Source organism: Apaloderma vittatum, unplaced genomic scaffold (assembly GCF_000703405.1).
Source record: "Apaloderma vittatum isolate BGI_N311 unplaced genomic scaffold, ASM70340v1 scaffold22025, whole genome shotgun sequence".
In the NCBI taxonomy this organism is placed as follows: Eukaryota; Metazoa; Chordata; class Aves; order Trogoniformes; family Trogonidae; genus Apaloderma; species Apaloderma vittatum.
In genome coordinates this window covers 1-13,258 of record NW_009719118.1, presented here as the reverse complement: position 1 = coordinate 13,258, position 13,258 = coordinate 1, and the positions used below count along the sequence as shown (strand labels likewise).

General features: G+C 39.4%; 1 protein-coding gene across 1 annotated transcript in view; it reads right to left on the bottom strand.

The window, feature by feature from the left end:
- The window catches only part of ADAMTS18 (ADAM metallopeptidase with thrombospondin type 1 motif, 18), a 73,941-nt gene extending 60,868 nt beyond the window's left edge, over positions 1–13,073 (bottom strand). Inside the window, exons 1-2 of the mRNA XM_009870522.1 lie at positions 13,004–13,073; positions 10,827–11,143 (exon numbers count right to left, since the gene is read on the bottom strand). Coding sequence (XP_009868824.1) covers positions 10,827–11,143; positions 13,004–13,055 — 369 coding nt within the window. The 5' untranslated portion in view covers positions 13,056–13,073. The remainder of the gene's footprint in view (positions 1–10,826; positions 11,144–13,003) is intronic.
- Between the last annotated feature and the right edge of the window lie 185 nt (positions 13,074–13,258).

Sequence of the window (13,258 nt, the reverse complement as noted above, 5' to 3'; positions counted from 1 at the left end):
GAAGACAGGCCTTCATTCTGGGTGAATAACATTTCCTTCTGTTTTGTTTCTCACATTAGAGCATGTTCCTGACTTTCCCAAACTGTAACCTTTAAAATTGTTTAATAAATCACGTGAACAGCCACAACAAAAAACAATATACTATTCCCTCAGCCCTCAAGCTATTTCCAACTAATTTAGTGTGGTGTTACTCTGTGCACCAAAAGCTGAGAACTTGGAAATAGAAATGATGCAATGTTCGTAGGCCAAGACCAAGGTCTGGCACACTTACATTTCCAGCTTCAACTGTCTATGGCAATCTATCAGCTTCTCTTTCTGATTCAGCTTCTGATCCAAATTGTCATTTCATTGGTATTTCATCTGTCACACTGGCTGATGGAGAAGCAAGCCCTTGTCACCACATCATCACTCTGATATTCAACGACACATGGTGCCAACGGTACGCTGCTCCACCACGGCTCCCACCCCATATTTGGGTTCATGCATGGTTTTTATTAACCGAGACCCACAGGACTCTCTGTGTCTCAGGCAGTTAAAATGACCACCCAGAACTCTGGTAAACACAGGAATCGCAGGAATCAGAGGAATCAATTGGCTATTTCTGTAACAGACTCTTCTCTGCAATTATTCAGCTCCCCTACCAAGAGCAGAAGATGAACAGAGTCTTGTCTCCTACAGGTGTTCCCAGGATGACAAGTGCTAACATCCTTGCACATTATTTTAGATCAAAAACTGTGAAGCCCATCTCCTGTCTAATAAGGGAAACAAGCCTCAAAAGCTGATTTCCTGTTTTACTTCCAGTGCCAGACTTGACTTTATCAGGACTTGACTGAGATTAGGCCAGATAATCTCTTTACATTTATGCTTGACTTTGTGGCCAATGTGCTTCCTTTACTCCTTCATTGTCATAATACTCTGGCAGGAGAGCCGCATGAAAACAGTTGGCATTAGTACACTGAAACCAATCTGGCAGCTGCAGGCACCAGATGCCAAGCACTTCACTGCATTTTCTAGCAGCAGTAGCAGCAGCTGGTTCTCTGGGACACTGCCTGAACTCTTGCCTTGTTTCACTCCTGGCTGTTAGTGGTCCAAGCAGTCCAGGAGAATAGCATAGGGTCAGACTGCAGATAGGTTTCTTTGCCCTTCAAGTAGGCCATTTTCCTCCATCTCACTTTTGATTCAGTGAAATCTGATTATACAGTACCGCCTTGGATTAGTTACAACATGTGTTTGGGGGTCTGCCAGTAGATATGGACATGCTTCACTTGATGAGCCAGTGGTGCTTCCTCTTTGCAAAATGTCCTTCTAAACCAAATAGTAATGGTGTGCCTCTTGAGTCAAGGCTCAAGATGACATAGGGAGGAAGAAAACAGAACTCTCTTTCTACTCATTACAAGCTTTAGATGAAGCCCATAAACCAGCAAATACTCATCAGTGGGAATAGAAGATACTGTGCTACGGGAATCAGTAGACTGCTCACTTGTGTGTCAGCCTGAAAATTGTCCTTTTTCCACCCCTTTGCTCAAGTTTTTGATGACAGAGGCAGGATGACAATGTGATCATCAGCATGTGATGTTGGGAGTACAAAAAATATCCATATGGCCTTCAGCATGGTTTGCAGCATGAAGACAAGCTAGCAAACAGAGAAAAAAACCTGACGGCTGGAGATACTGTGACATCTAACAAAACAAATAGAGCACCTTCCTGTCACGTGTTAATAAGAGATGAAATTGGGCAGCCAAATTTTTAGAAAAGCTTAAAATATCTTCTCCAGCACTGTACTATTCCTTACCATGACTAGCTTATACTTGCAACATTAACTTGAAATATTTCTTGAGGTTTAGTCTGGCCTAATTTCAAGAACTGGTGTTTTAATGACTTTTTCCTAAAAAGAGAATGAATGTGTGGCATAAGACAAGCCTGCTCAAGACAGAATTATTTTTAAATGCTCACTCTTTTCACTGAAGTGCAATAATTTGCATGACAAAACAGCAAATCTGTTTTTAATTTCATGATTTAAAAAAAACTAATTATATTCTGGTGTCATATAAATTCTATATCTCGTGGCAAAGAAACTGTAGTTCTGAAGAGTAATCCATTTCATTAGTATGTGTATTATGCCACAGAATATAATATTACGTTCTTAAATTAGTTGGAAGCCACACTGCTGCAGAGTATAAAAACAAAAGTGAGGGCTCAAGCTAGGTCAAGCATATTTTGTATAGGTCCATTAAAAATCTCATTCCATTAATATTAATAAAGATGTTGAAACACAAAAGTCCTTCAATTAACATATATTAGGCAGGCAGGCACAAGCATTCAAGTGATCCCACTGTGAACAGCAAGAATCCAGGTCCTCAAAGAATAAAGCCATGAGTGCTGTGTACATAGTGGGGCAGCTAGAAATGCTAATGCCACAGAAGAGTTAAAAGGCAATGCCTTATTATCTGTGCAAGTAAATATCACTTTATTGCCTCAGCTTCCTCTTCTATTAAGCAGGTTTTTGCTGGGCCTTGTTATTCCAGTAAGGATAACTGCAAGGCCTATTATCTTTGTCATCAAACTTTTTCTTTTACTATTTTTTTGGCAGGAACTAGCTGGGCAGCCACATATGAGATTCAGGAAAAGGATTTTCATCAGACTGTACAACTTGTTTGCACATTTCCCTAGCTTATGAACTAACATTGTAAAAAAAGAAAAAGAAATTAACTTGCATGTTCCAGAAATTACTCTGGACAATAATGGTTCCCACGGTACTAAGCTTCAACCATCAAGACTCATTCACTTGCATATGACCTGATTATTTGACATTTCTTCACCCTCATTCTTAGTGACTTCCGAGCATGATAAACAATAAAAGGTTACTGATGTCAACCTATTATAAGCCAAGATGCTGTTCTCGTCTAACACACAGCAAAGCCAGTACTGAAGCTTAATTAATACATGTTTGTAAATTGTGCTGAGCTGCAAGGCATTATGATTTCAGGTTTCTTCTGTAAATGTTTACCTCAAAGCTTTAGTCAGTGCTCAACTGTCTGAACCAAAGATACGTTCTGCTTCCACCAGCTATTCACATAGCTGGTCAAATCACTGTCAGAGCAAATCAATAGGAAATTCCTTTAGCATAGTGTAATTTATGGTAGACCTGCAGCAACAGAATTGGGATTAAAATGGGATAAGAAAAGGCAAGAAAGAACCAACATTTCTGCTCCCAGTGACATGATCAAAAAGACAGAGGAAAACCTTGTTTGTAATGTAATTATCCATTACAGTTCAATTCAGATACCATTTAAGGGCTAGTCAGAGCCTCGCTGGCACAAAATGATTATTTTTTTTAAAAAAAGATACTGAAGTCTGAGTTTCAGCTGATAAAACTCACTGTAGGTCCACTGCTAGCTCTAACTGAAGTGAGAGAGTTTAACCCCTCTCCTGCCAGCTCACTGAGAGAGGACCATCACAAAGTGAAGCACGCAGAGCTAACAGCTTCTGTATGCGGTCAGGAGTCAAGTCGGAGGGAGCACTCAAGGCTGCTGACTTGAGTGGGGCTGCTGTCAGACTATCACTGGACACTCGACTTCCAAAAAGAGAAAATGGGTATTTTCTAGAAAATTCGTAACTGGCTATATATCTGTAAGTCAACAACATTACTGATGCTCAAGAGAGAACGAAACTGCATGTAAATACCTCTAAAATTGTCTTAAAGAATTTATCACTACATTACCGGCATCACAGCTCTGGATGCCTTCGTCTAGCGTGGCCCCACCTTTTATCTTGCCCCCTTTGCAGGGACTGCAAATTTCAAAATCACAGACACAATCTATCATCTTTTCTGAGAGATTACAAAAGATCAGAAACACAAACCCTTCCCTAAAAAGTTGCAAATCAGAAAGCATTATCTTAAACACCTCACAGACTTAAAAACACCCATGACAGACAAAAACTGTAGGTGCCAACACAACTGAGGGACTTAAGGAGCTGGTAACCAACCCCCAGTGACCATCCAGTCTGGTTACGACTGAGCAGCCTATGTTGTATCAAAGTCAAGCTCCCAACTGAGTACAATTATGCAAATTACAAAATTGTCATCACAGTCAGGGCACTGGTTTTGCTGAGAGCCTAGGGAGGGAGTAAGCTTGGGGACAAAAGTTTAAGAGCAGTTTTGATACCACTGTTTGTTCAAATTAGAGTGGACTGTGCGGCAGGGCCAGGGCAGAACCTAGGTACTCCTGTGCTTTCCGCTCTCCTGCTGCGTCAGGTACAGAGCTCTAGGAGTGGGCTCCTTGAGTTGGACTTGAGCTACAGTTTCACAGACTGTCACTGTGTTTTGGGTAAACAAAAGCTTTTACACTCCAGGTCTGCAAACCCGGTATCTTCCTCAAACACTTCTGAAGTGGAGGAAGAAGGGGAAAGAAGACAGAAATAAAACCTTGTTTAGGTTAATTATTAGTGACTGAAAGCTGCTATTAGTTATTGGGATCTGCCTCTTAAAAAGAGAAATATTTTAGATATTCAGCAATTCACAGATGTTCAGAAGATAATATGTTTTATCTGACAGCAGAGATCGTATGGTCCAAATGAAAATAGTGGCGCTTAAAATAAAAATCCTCATTTACATCAAAGACATCCTGTTATGAAGAGGTCAAGTCTGTGCAGACAGGTCATCCTCTCCTGACCCTTAGGAGGGCATTTGCCTATAAGCTTCCTCTAATGGATTGGGGAAAGTGTGGGAACTAAGCTTTGTGGAAAGACTTTGCAACAGCAAGAAAAATGCTGATGTTTCAAGTATGGACAGAGTCTATTAATTCCTTTAGAAGTTATGAAAAAACTGCTGCTTAACAAGGAAGGCCAGGACGAACTATGTACAAATGGATGGCTCCCCACTTCTGGAACTGCTTTAAGGGCACAAGCAGAGGTGCTTGCGATGTTCTGAACTTTGGTCCGAAATACCAATGAACCCATGAAAAATTTCCATGCTCTTAGTGCCAGTTGAGCTGTAACACAGGAGGCAAAAATGACTGAGAAGTCCAGCTCCTGCATGCCTTCTTGTGAGCTGCTCTATGTCCACAGCCCACTGTGTTCAGGCTGATGGAGCCAAAGTGCTCTCAGCAACCCAGTATTTCCTCTATATATGTTCCAGGTTTTTAAACATAAAACCTGGAAGACATGCAACCTCTACTACTTTTCCTGTCCAGCAGAAGCAGATTATTTCTCCTTCATTAGTCCTCTTTAATTCCATCTCTTGCCCATCAAGAATCAGTAGGGTCAAAATGCCTGGGATAACACTGTCTTTGTCTTGCAGAGCTAAAGCCAGAGTTAAACAGAAAGCTTATCAGACAGATACAGAGAAGGGTAATCCATAATCTAATCGCACAATTCATTCCCCATCAGTGGTCAATTCAAAGCTGACACCAGAAACATTGTCTTTTATTTGTCTAGTATAATTTAAAATATTTTCACAAATATGGCTTTTTCCCAATGTCATTTTCCTGTAAAGAATTTTTTTTACTTTCATCTTTACCATATTATGAAGTGAATAAAGTCAAAACATCCATCAAAACAGCAGACAAAATGATGACCCTGCAAAATACAGTATGTGTTTTACAAAGAATGGAGATGTAATGGTGTGTGAACGTAAAGAAAGTCAAAGAACTCATAAGCCGGATGCTGTTCATGTTGTGCTGGTACAATGGCAGAAAACGTAGGATTTGTATATCAGCTTGTGGATGGACTAAAAATAGTTGAGAATGAGTCAAATCACTAGTTCTGTACTTAGTTACTCTTCAAGGTCCCAGTGGGCCAAATTTTGTCCTATTTTTGCAGCTGTAGGTTTCTCATTGTAACCAGCAATTATTTTGTACTTTTACCAGTAGTCTGGCTCACTGATTTTGATGTGAGTTTGTCTGTATAGGAAACTTGGGATTTGTCTCAACACATTTAATTTGCCTTAAAGTGTGAACACTAGGAATAAGCAGCTGCTGTTAGCACGAACTAAATAACGCTAATATAGGGTGCAATTAAATGACTACAAAGAATGGGTAAATGAGTTGCTTTGCCTGCTTTCCTCTTAGGTAGCCAGACTGCATTAAGAAGCTTTAATTTTGTGGCTTCTTTGATACTTTGAGCAAAATCCTGCCCTCAGACATGCACACACAACTTCCATTGAATTAATACATCTCCGGTTTATCTATCAGTGCCACATCTAACCCTTTCTCCAGTCGTAGACTCCTCTGACAGCTCAATGAGTGTAACATGATTCATCCTTCCCTCCTCTTTCTCTTCCCTTAACTAGACACTAACAAATATAACAGAACCTGAGACAAGAGAGAGAGGCCCCTTATAATGAAAGATTCAATCACAGCTTCCCAAAAACAAAGGAGGGCACTAGCTAGCACATGAAGCTCACTCCACTCTTCTAATTGAGGTACATAAATAAAAGGGAGAAAATGGCCCACATTCACCCCTCGTGTGAGCAGGTGCAGTCTCTCAGGCCTCCGTGCTAGTGCATTTGCTTGGGGCTGAATTGGGCCTCAACAATAAGACTGTGTCCCATAGAGCTTTAAAGGACCTGAACTGTACTGTTTTCTTTTTGAACCAAAATCCACATTCTCGTCTGCCCTGCAATGTAATGGCAGGAGAACTCCTTTATGTGGCACATATGTTTGTTTCCTCTGGGCTCACATATTTTGTGCTCGCTGTATACCCTCGCCCGTCTCCACCAAATAGCAGCGACATCCATGCAAGCGCTGTGTAATAAACTACTCATTCATGATGTTTACTGTTCTCTATGTTCTGTATTGGGCTATAGCATAAACTTGTTTGGCTTTGAAGAGGGAGTTCATGTTCACGAGGGGAATATGACTTCTGCTCCTAAGTGCACAGTTATAAATGACTTTTAAGAATGTCTCTAGAACGCAGCCGGACTACTGACAACTCTGGGGTTCTCTTGTATTCTGCTCTGATTTACTGTGTGACTGCAAACAACTCACTTTATGCAAGAGATCCATAGACCTAATATAAGGAGACAGAAAAGAGACAAAAATTAGCATATAAAGAGAGAGAAAGAATACAGTTTATACACAGTCTAGGAAGACAGCAGTAATGCTTTCTGAGACAATGGCAACATGAAAGTGGAGTGACAGATGTTGAACCTACAATAGATACTTGTTTTTAATGTAGATGTGATAGCACAACGTGTAGATGAGAATGGGCAAGGCAGTAACAGGAATGAGCAATACAGATACAGCCACACTAAGTCCTAAACCCAATTTTTTTTATTCTAATAGTGCCCAGTACCATTGCCTTCAGAAAAACTGGAAAAACCCTGCATTCTGTGGATCTGGCATAGCCTGTCTGCCAATTAGATACCCAAAGGCAATTATAAGTAATAATACGGTACTAAACATGAACAGTATTAAAACCATATAATTAGAGTAAGTAAGAAATACCTCAAGTCAGGAGTTTGGGGAAGAAAAAAAAAAAGAATTTGGGTAGCACGAACAGCTTGAATTGGAAAACATAAACAGAGGATGAAGCAACAGGACAACAGGGGATTGAAGGAAATTCCAACTCCAGTAGAGAAAGGAGCTCAAAATTTTGCACTCACTTCTATTCAGGCCCCATCAAGATAATGCCAAAGACAGAAACTACTTTTATATTTACTAACATAAATGAACTCATTGACCCAAACTGTAAGAGTTTAAAAAGTCCAACCCTTCAGAGTGAGAATATATTAACAAAATATATGAAAATGAAAGAACTTATCACAACTTCTTTGAAGGGAATGTATCATATTCTCCACAGATATCCCAGAAGAAATTTTTCTGGTGGTGTACAATGTGCAGCTGTCTTTTGTGCATTTTTGACAAAATGACTGAGCAAATCTGTGTGATATACAACATAAGCCTGAACTTTAATAAATCTGTCATAGCCTATTATTGCTAAGTACAATTCTGCTACTCCGTGCCTGATGATGAAACAGACACTTCAGAAGATCTAAACAACATTTCTTGTACATAAGATAATTTCATTTTTAAAAAAATAATTTAAAAACATATTTCTTGCTGCATAACATACTCCAGCAAGTAAAGGATGCTGACTGAAGTAGGAAAGGGCAGAAGAAGAAAAGAAGTTTCCTGTTGCAAAATCAAAGCACCTGAACACTTTGATGATGAAACGGCAAGAGACAGTACTCATATTAAACTTGTACATGTTCTCCTAAAATGCCAACTTAATGTGTTAGAGCACTTATTTAGATAAAGAGCATAGATCCAGTTTTGCCTTCTGACACATCAAGAAAATCATGCTGACTGATGGAAACATTTGGTCTCAAATCAAAAAATCAGCATAAAAACATGGGGCCTTGCTGTCAACTCGGCTATTAAAACATGAACAAGATACACACACCCATCAATAGATCTATACCAAACCAACAAATTCTTGCTCCTTTCCAGTGTTAAGTTAAGGTCACCCTGACTAACAAACCATTTCATATAGACGCTCTCAAAAGTCTACTCTGCAGGCAATGGCAGATAACAGACAGCTGAATGACTGAATACTCTAGGTCATCCAAAAAATTAGATCAAAGGGTCCCTGTAGTCTATTGAAATGCAATTGCTTCCAAATCACATTGTGGTGTTCCAGGCTTGAAAGAATGGGTCACTGCAGTTTTATTGTAGAGAAGCTATTGCTAATGAAAGGAACAATGGAAAGATTAGTGCTACCAACCATATAGAAGAAACACCACTTTCGGTTTAATTGCAGTGAACAAAGCAAATAGGAAAGAAGGGCAACCAAGTGACAAAAGTAGTTGGTGCAGAGAGGATATAGAAGCTATTCACAAGGTTCTCTTGATCAGAGCACGGTGTCCAGACTTAACATATGATTACTGAATTTGGATCACAGTAAAAAAATGACGTGGTTGTCATTACAGACAGCTGACGACACATTTTGGAGAAGGTAGCCTTGCAAACTGAAAGACTAAGAATCCTGTTGATAATTTGCCTGGGATTCATTAGGTGCACTGAAATGAATAAATGGATGGGGACGAAGGAACAATTATACTTTATTTGTAATACCTACTCTCCAGGACATTATTAGAAGTAAAGTTTTACTTAATTTACCAGTTTAAAATAAGGTGAATTTAAGGTGAAATCTATTGAGCCTTGGAAGTGATTAAAGAAAGAGAAAGATTCTAATTGGTGATAGTCCAGGTACTGCAAAAGGTTTTGCCATAATAAATTTGTTCATGCCACAATATTTATTCCCTTTTGATCAGTTTCTGGATCTTTTCTAAGTGAAGCTTACCAGTCATAACAATCTCTATGTCGAGACAGTGGTAAAAGATCCATTTCAGTCTCAGTTAAGATCACCACATTCTGTTTTTCTGTGACCTGAGGCAGACTTGAACCTTCCTTCTCCAGACAAGACTTGACAAGTCCAGCTTCACTTGGCTCACAAAGCATGTTAAAAACCAAAATGTGATCAAACAGGGAAGATCACCCAAACTGTAACTGTTGTGTGTAGGTAGAGTACTTAGAGGAAAAGACAAACCCTGCAATAAGTGAAACTATTTTTTTTGCTGAATAAATATGGTAAAAGCTAGCAGTCATGAAAATGAAGCTTCCGCAGAAACAACTAAGCACATCTGATATATTAACAGTCAGCACTACAAACACAACTTAAACAAAGGAAAGCTTCATTCCAGTTCCTGGCACCTGCTCCAAAGTCACTTTTGCAACTGTTCAAATGAATTATAAGACACTAATTCCTCTAACGCACCAAGTAAAAAAGTAAAGCATTCAAAACATAATCCAGACTACTTCAATCAGTTATCAGTATTCAACAGCTCTTCCTAATGAGCCTCCCTCTTCTCAAGTCACTGATTACTATTTCAAAGGAAACACTGTGTGTCTCAAGTGTTCCTTTTTCAGACCTGTCACACGGTTTAATAGCCCTTATGGACAAGTACCTTTGCAAAACAGATTTCTAGAGGGTGACCCAACATATCCTCTGGACCTTAGTGAACCAAAAAGCATAGATAGCTTCATACACCTAACACTTAAATGTCACTGCTTTAATCTGTCTCCATAGGAGATTGCTTTGCAAGTGCCTGAGCTTAAGCCTGAAAAAACATCAATGTCTTAATTCTGTAGGTTTCTTCCAAATTACACCAGTAAAGACTTTTTCATGGGCAATGAGCACTGTCAAACGTATTTTGAAAAAATCATTGGTGAGTAATAATTTTTCATGAACTTGGATGACAGCCATAAATGGAAAATACACAACAATAATATTTAACACATTCACAAGAGATCAACTAATCAAGACTTAACAAGCCAAATAAGGCTGGAATTGTCAAAGGAAATGAAGGGAAATTGTTTCATAACTCCTGCTGAGGTAGGAAATTCACCCTTCCTTAAAGCAAATGACAAACCTAGGTATAATATTATTTTTCTCACAAGCTTATGAATCAATTTTTTTTTTGCTTTATTCATAGTAGCTCAGAAAGGCAGGAAGAGCATTTACTTAAGAGCAAGCAAAAAATGTATAAACTATTACAAACTACAACAAATGAAAATTGCTGAATAATTACTAAGACTACCAATCAGTCTTCTGTTGTGGTTTTTTTTCTCCCCCTGAAATACTGTGATCAAAAAATACAAAGGATGTGATGCAGTTCATTGGCTATAACTAAATCTCTTCTGGATAATGCTATAGCAACAAATGGTGTCTGGTATCCTGAATATTATATGAATTATATACCTTCAGCCATGGCTCCATGTATGAAAATACTTTTAATTTTGATTTTTTTTAAAATAAACACTTACCAAGCCTACACATGTAGATATTGCTACCGAAGAGGTGCTATCATTCCTTATAAATCCCTGGTAAAAACACTGCTCAACTTCATGTTCCTGAGAATTTGAGACTCCATCTTTCCCGAGTACCTGGACAATAAAACTGTTGCTTAAAATGGTCGAAGGTTTAAGTTCTAAGTGAAGTTCCTGTCCAAATGCTGAAAATTTGTAGTGCAAGGAACTCTTTGAACTCTGAGTTGATCTTTTTCTCCTAGTACTGTGCAAAACATCATGTGAAATGTACGATCCACTGGAATCCACTTTGACAGGTGTCACAAATACATAATCTGTAACGATAAAAAGTTAGCCATCAGCTTTTGTATCCCACAAATAACGTAAGCACTACTCTAACGTAGTAAGCCTCAGGCAATCCCTACGGCATGAGGTATTGCCTCATTTAGGGAATGGCCTGAAAGCTCTGCAGGCTATGTGTGTATAGTCTTGACTGCCTAAATTCAGCCCTATAAGTCATAAAGGCTCTCAAACTGTGTTTGTTTCCTTTCTGCCCCACTGAGAGGTACAGACTAACTAGCATAGCTGTGAACATTCCCACAATCACTCTTCTGAAGACATTTGTCATCACCAGCAGATCTCTAGATTTTTCCCCTCCCCCTGTACTAACTGCTGTCAAATGTGAAGGCCGCTCTGGTTTGAGAGTTTTTTTTCCTGCCCTAAGAAGGTAGCAAATATTATATCACCATAGGGGTAACCATGACTGAGACTTTGTAGAACTGTACCACTTGTTCAAATGGATTAAAGGATTAATTTATTAATGCCTTAAATGAGTGAGACCTCCTCTCTTTGTAGTGACTTGATTAGACTGGGTTTCAAATTGTAACTGACCTTCAGCAGAGAGAGATTACATCCTACCTAAGAACCTTTAGTCAGCCATTGCTAATTGCATGTCAAAGAAGTTTATTGTTTTGGATAAAATATCTGAAAAATTACAAAACTATTTGTGAGGGGAAGACTAAGATTGACTCACAACCACCCAAGTAACTTAAAAATAGAGGCTGTGATTCAGCTTAGCAGGTGCCTAGCTTGAAGTACATTGCCATTGCCGTTGATCTAGCCATGCAGAGGTTGCTTGCATCCTGGAAGCTGGGTCTGAATTTTAGTCATTCGCTGAACTAGGACCTTTGCACCTATTCCTGGTGCAATTATGCTGAATAAACTGCTCTCCAATCCCATTTCAGTTTTGAGCTGTGTTTCTCTGTGAACACTTAAAGATGTCCATGCATTTCACAGTAAAACAATTTATTTCTCTTCCGAAATAGAAATATCATTATTAGAAAAGAAGAAAACTCCCTTCTTCTTGTGTTGTAACAGATGTTGCAAAAACTATCTCTCTCTTTGCCTAAACAGACGTTATTAGACACACACATTCAACTGAAAACACAACCAGTGATAGGTTGTTTTTCCTTAGTGGAAACAATTCATCAAGAACTTTCACTTTCCGCAAGTGGTGTTAATCAACCACAGAAGCTGAGGACGCTAAGCAGGCTGGCAGCCAAAAAATGCAAGCAGCTGCTGGAGAGAGGGAATCCCCCAGTGAGCAGACAATAGGGTGCAAGAGGGCTTTCCTTTCTGCACCCTGGTGTGGTTCTCTATTGTGCTTTTGCTTCCACTCACACCCAATAAAAAGCATATACTGCACTTCCAACTTCCCAAAGTCATCAGCATCTAAGTGTTGGTCTTTGCAGCCTGGGAACACACAGCTCTCAAGTTCTCACTCACATGAGTCCTTTCTCTGCAGGTTTGTTTTCCCTTAGCCTGCATCACACCACTTTTTCTGCTCTCCCACCCAAATCTGTTCATTACTTTTGTCTCATTGCTTCTGCCACAGAGAGATGAGTTTTTGTTGTTGTGGCTACACACACATTCATCTTTCTAATCACACATGTAAACATGGATGTATTTACCATCTCATTCATCTGCTTTGCTGTTATGGATGGCTCCTTTCAGGTTTTGCACACAGGGCTCAGCAAACTAATCTGTGCCTATGGTTAAGCTATTTTACAGCAGTCAACTTGCTTTCACTTCATGTTCCCCAACACCGTGGCTTCTTTCCTTTAAATGCTCAGTCCACCAAAAAAAGCATCCATGCAAATGCTCATATACACAGACACAGAAAGAGCTATACAAACCATGATTCAATTCACTGATGCTGTCACTGGTTAAAGTTGCTGCATGAGACATGCAACAGAGGCAGCACAGCTGAAGGGTCTGCAAGAGAAAAAAAATAAAAACAAAAAAAAAAAGAAAGAAAAGGCGTATTGGGCGAGATTTACTTGACAAGGGAAGGCAGAAAGACAATGCACCAGAAACTGCAGCAACCTGGTGCGAAAGCACAACAGGCGACTGCAAAAGAAAGGGCTCTCGACCTGCCTTTACAGCGCTTC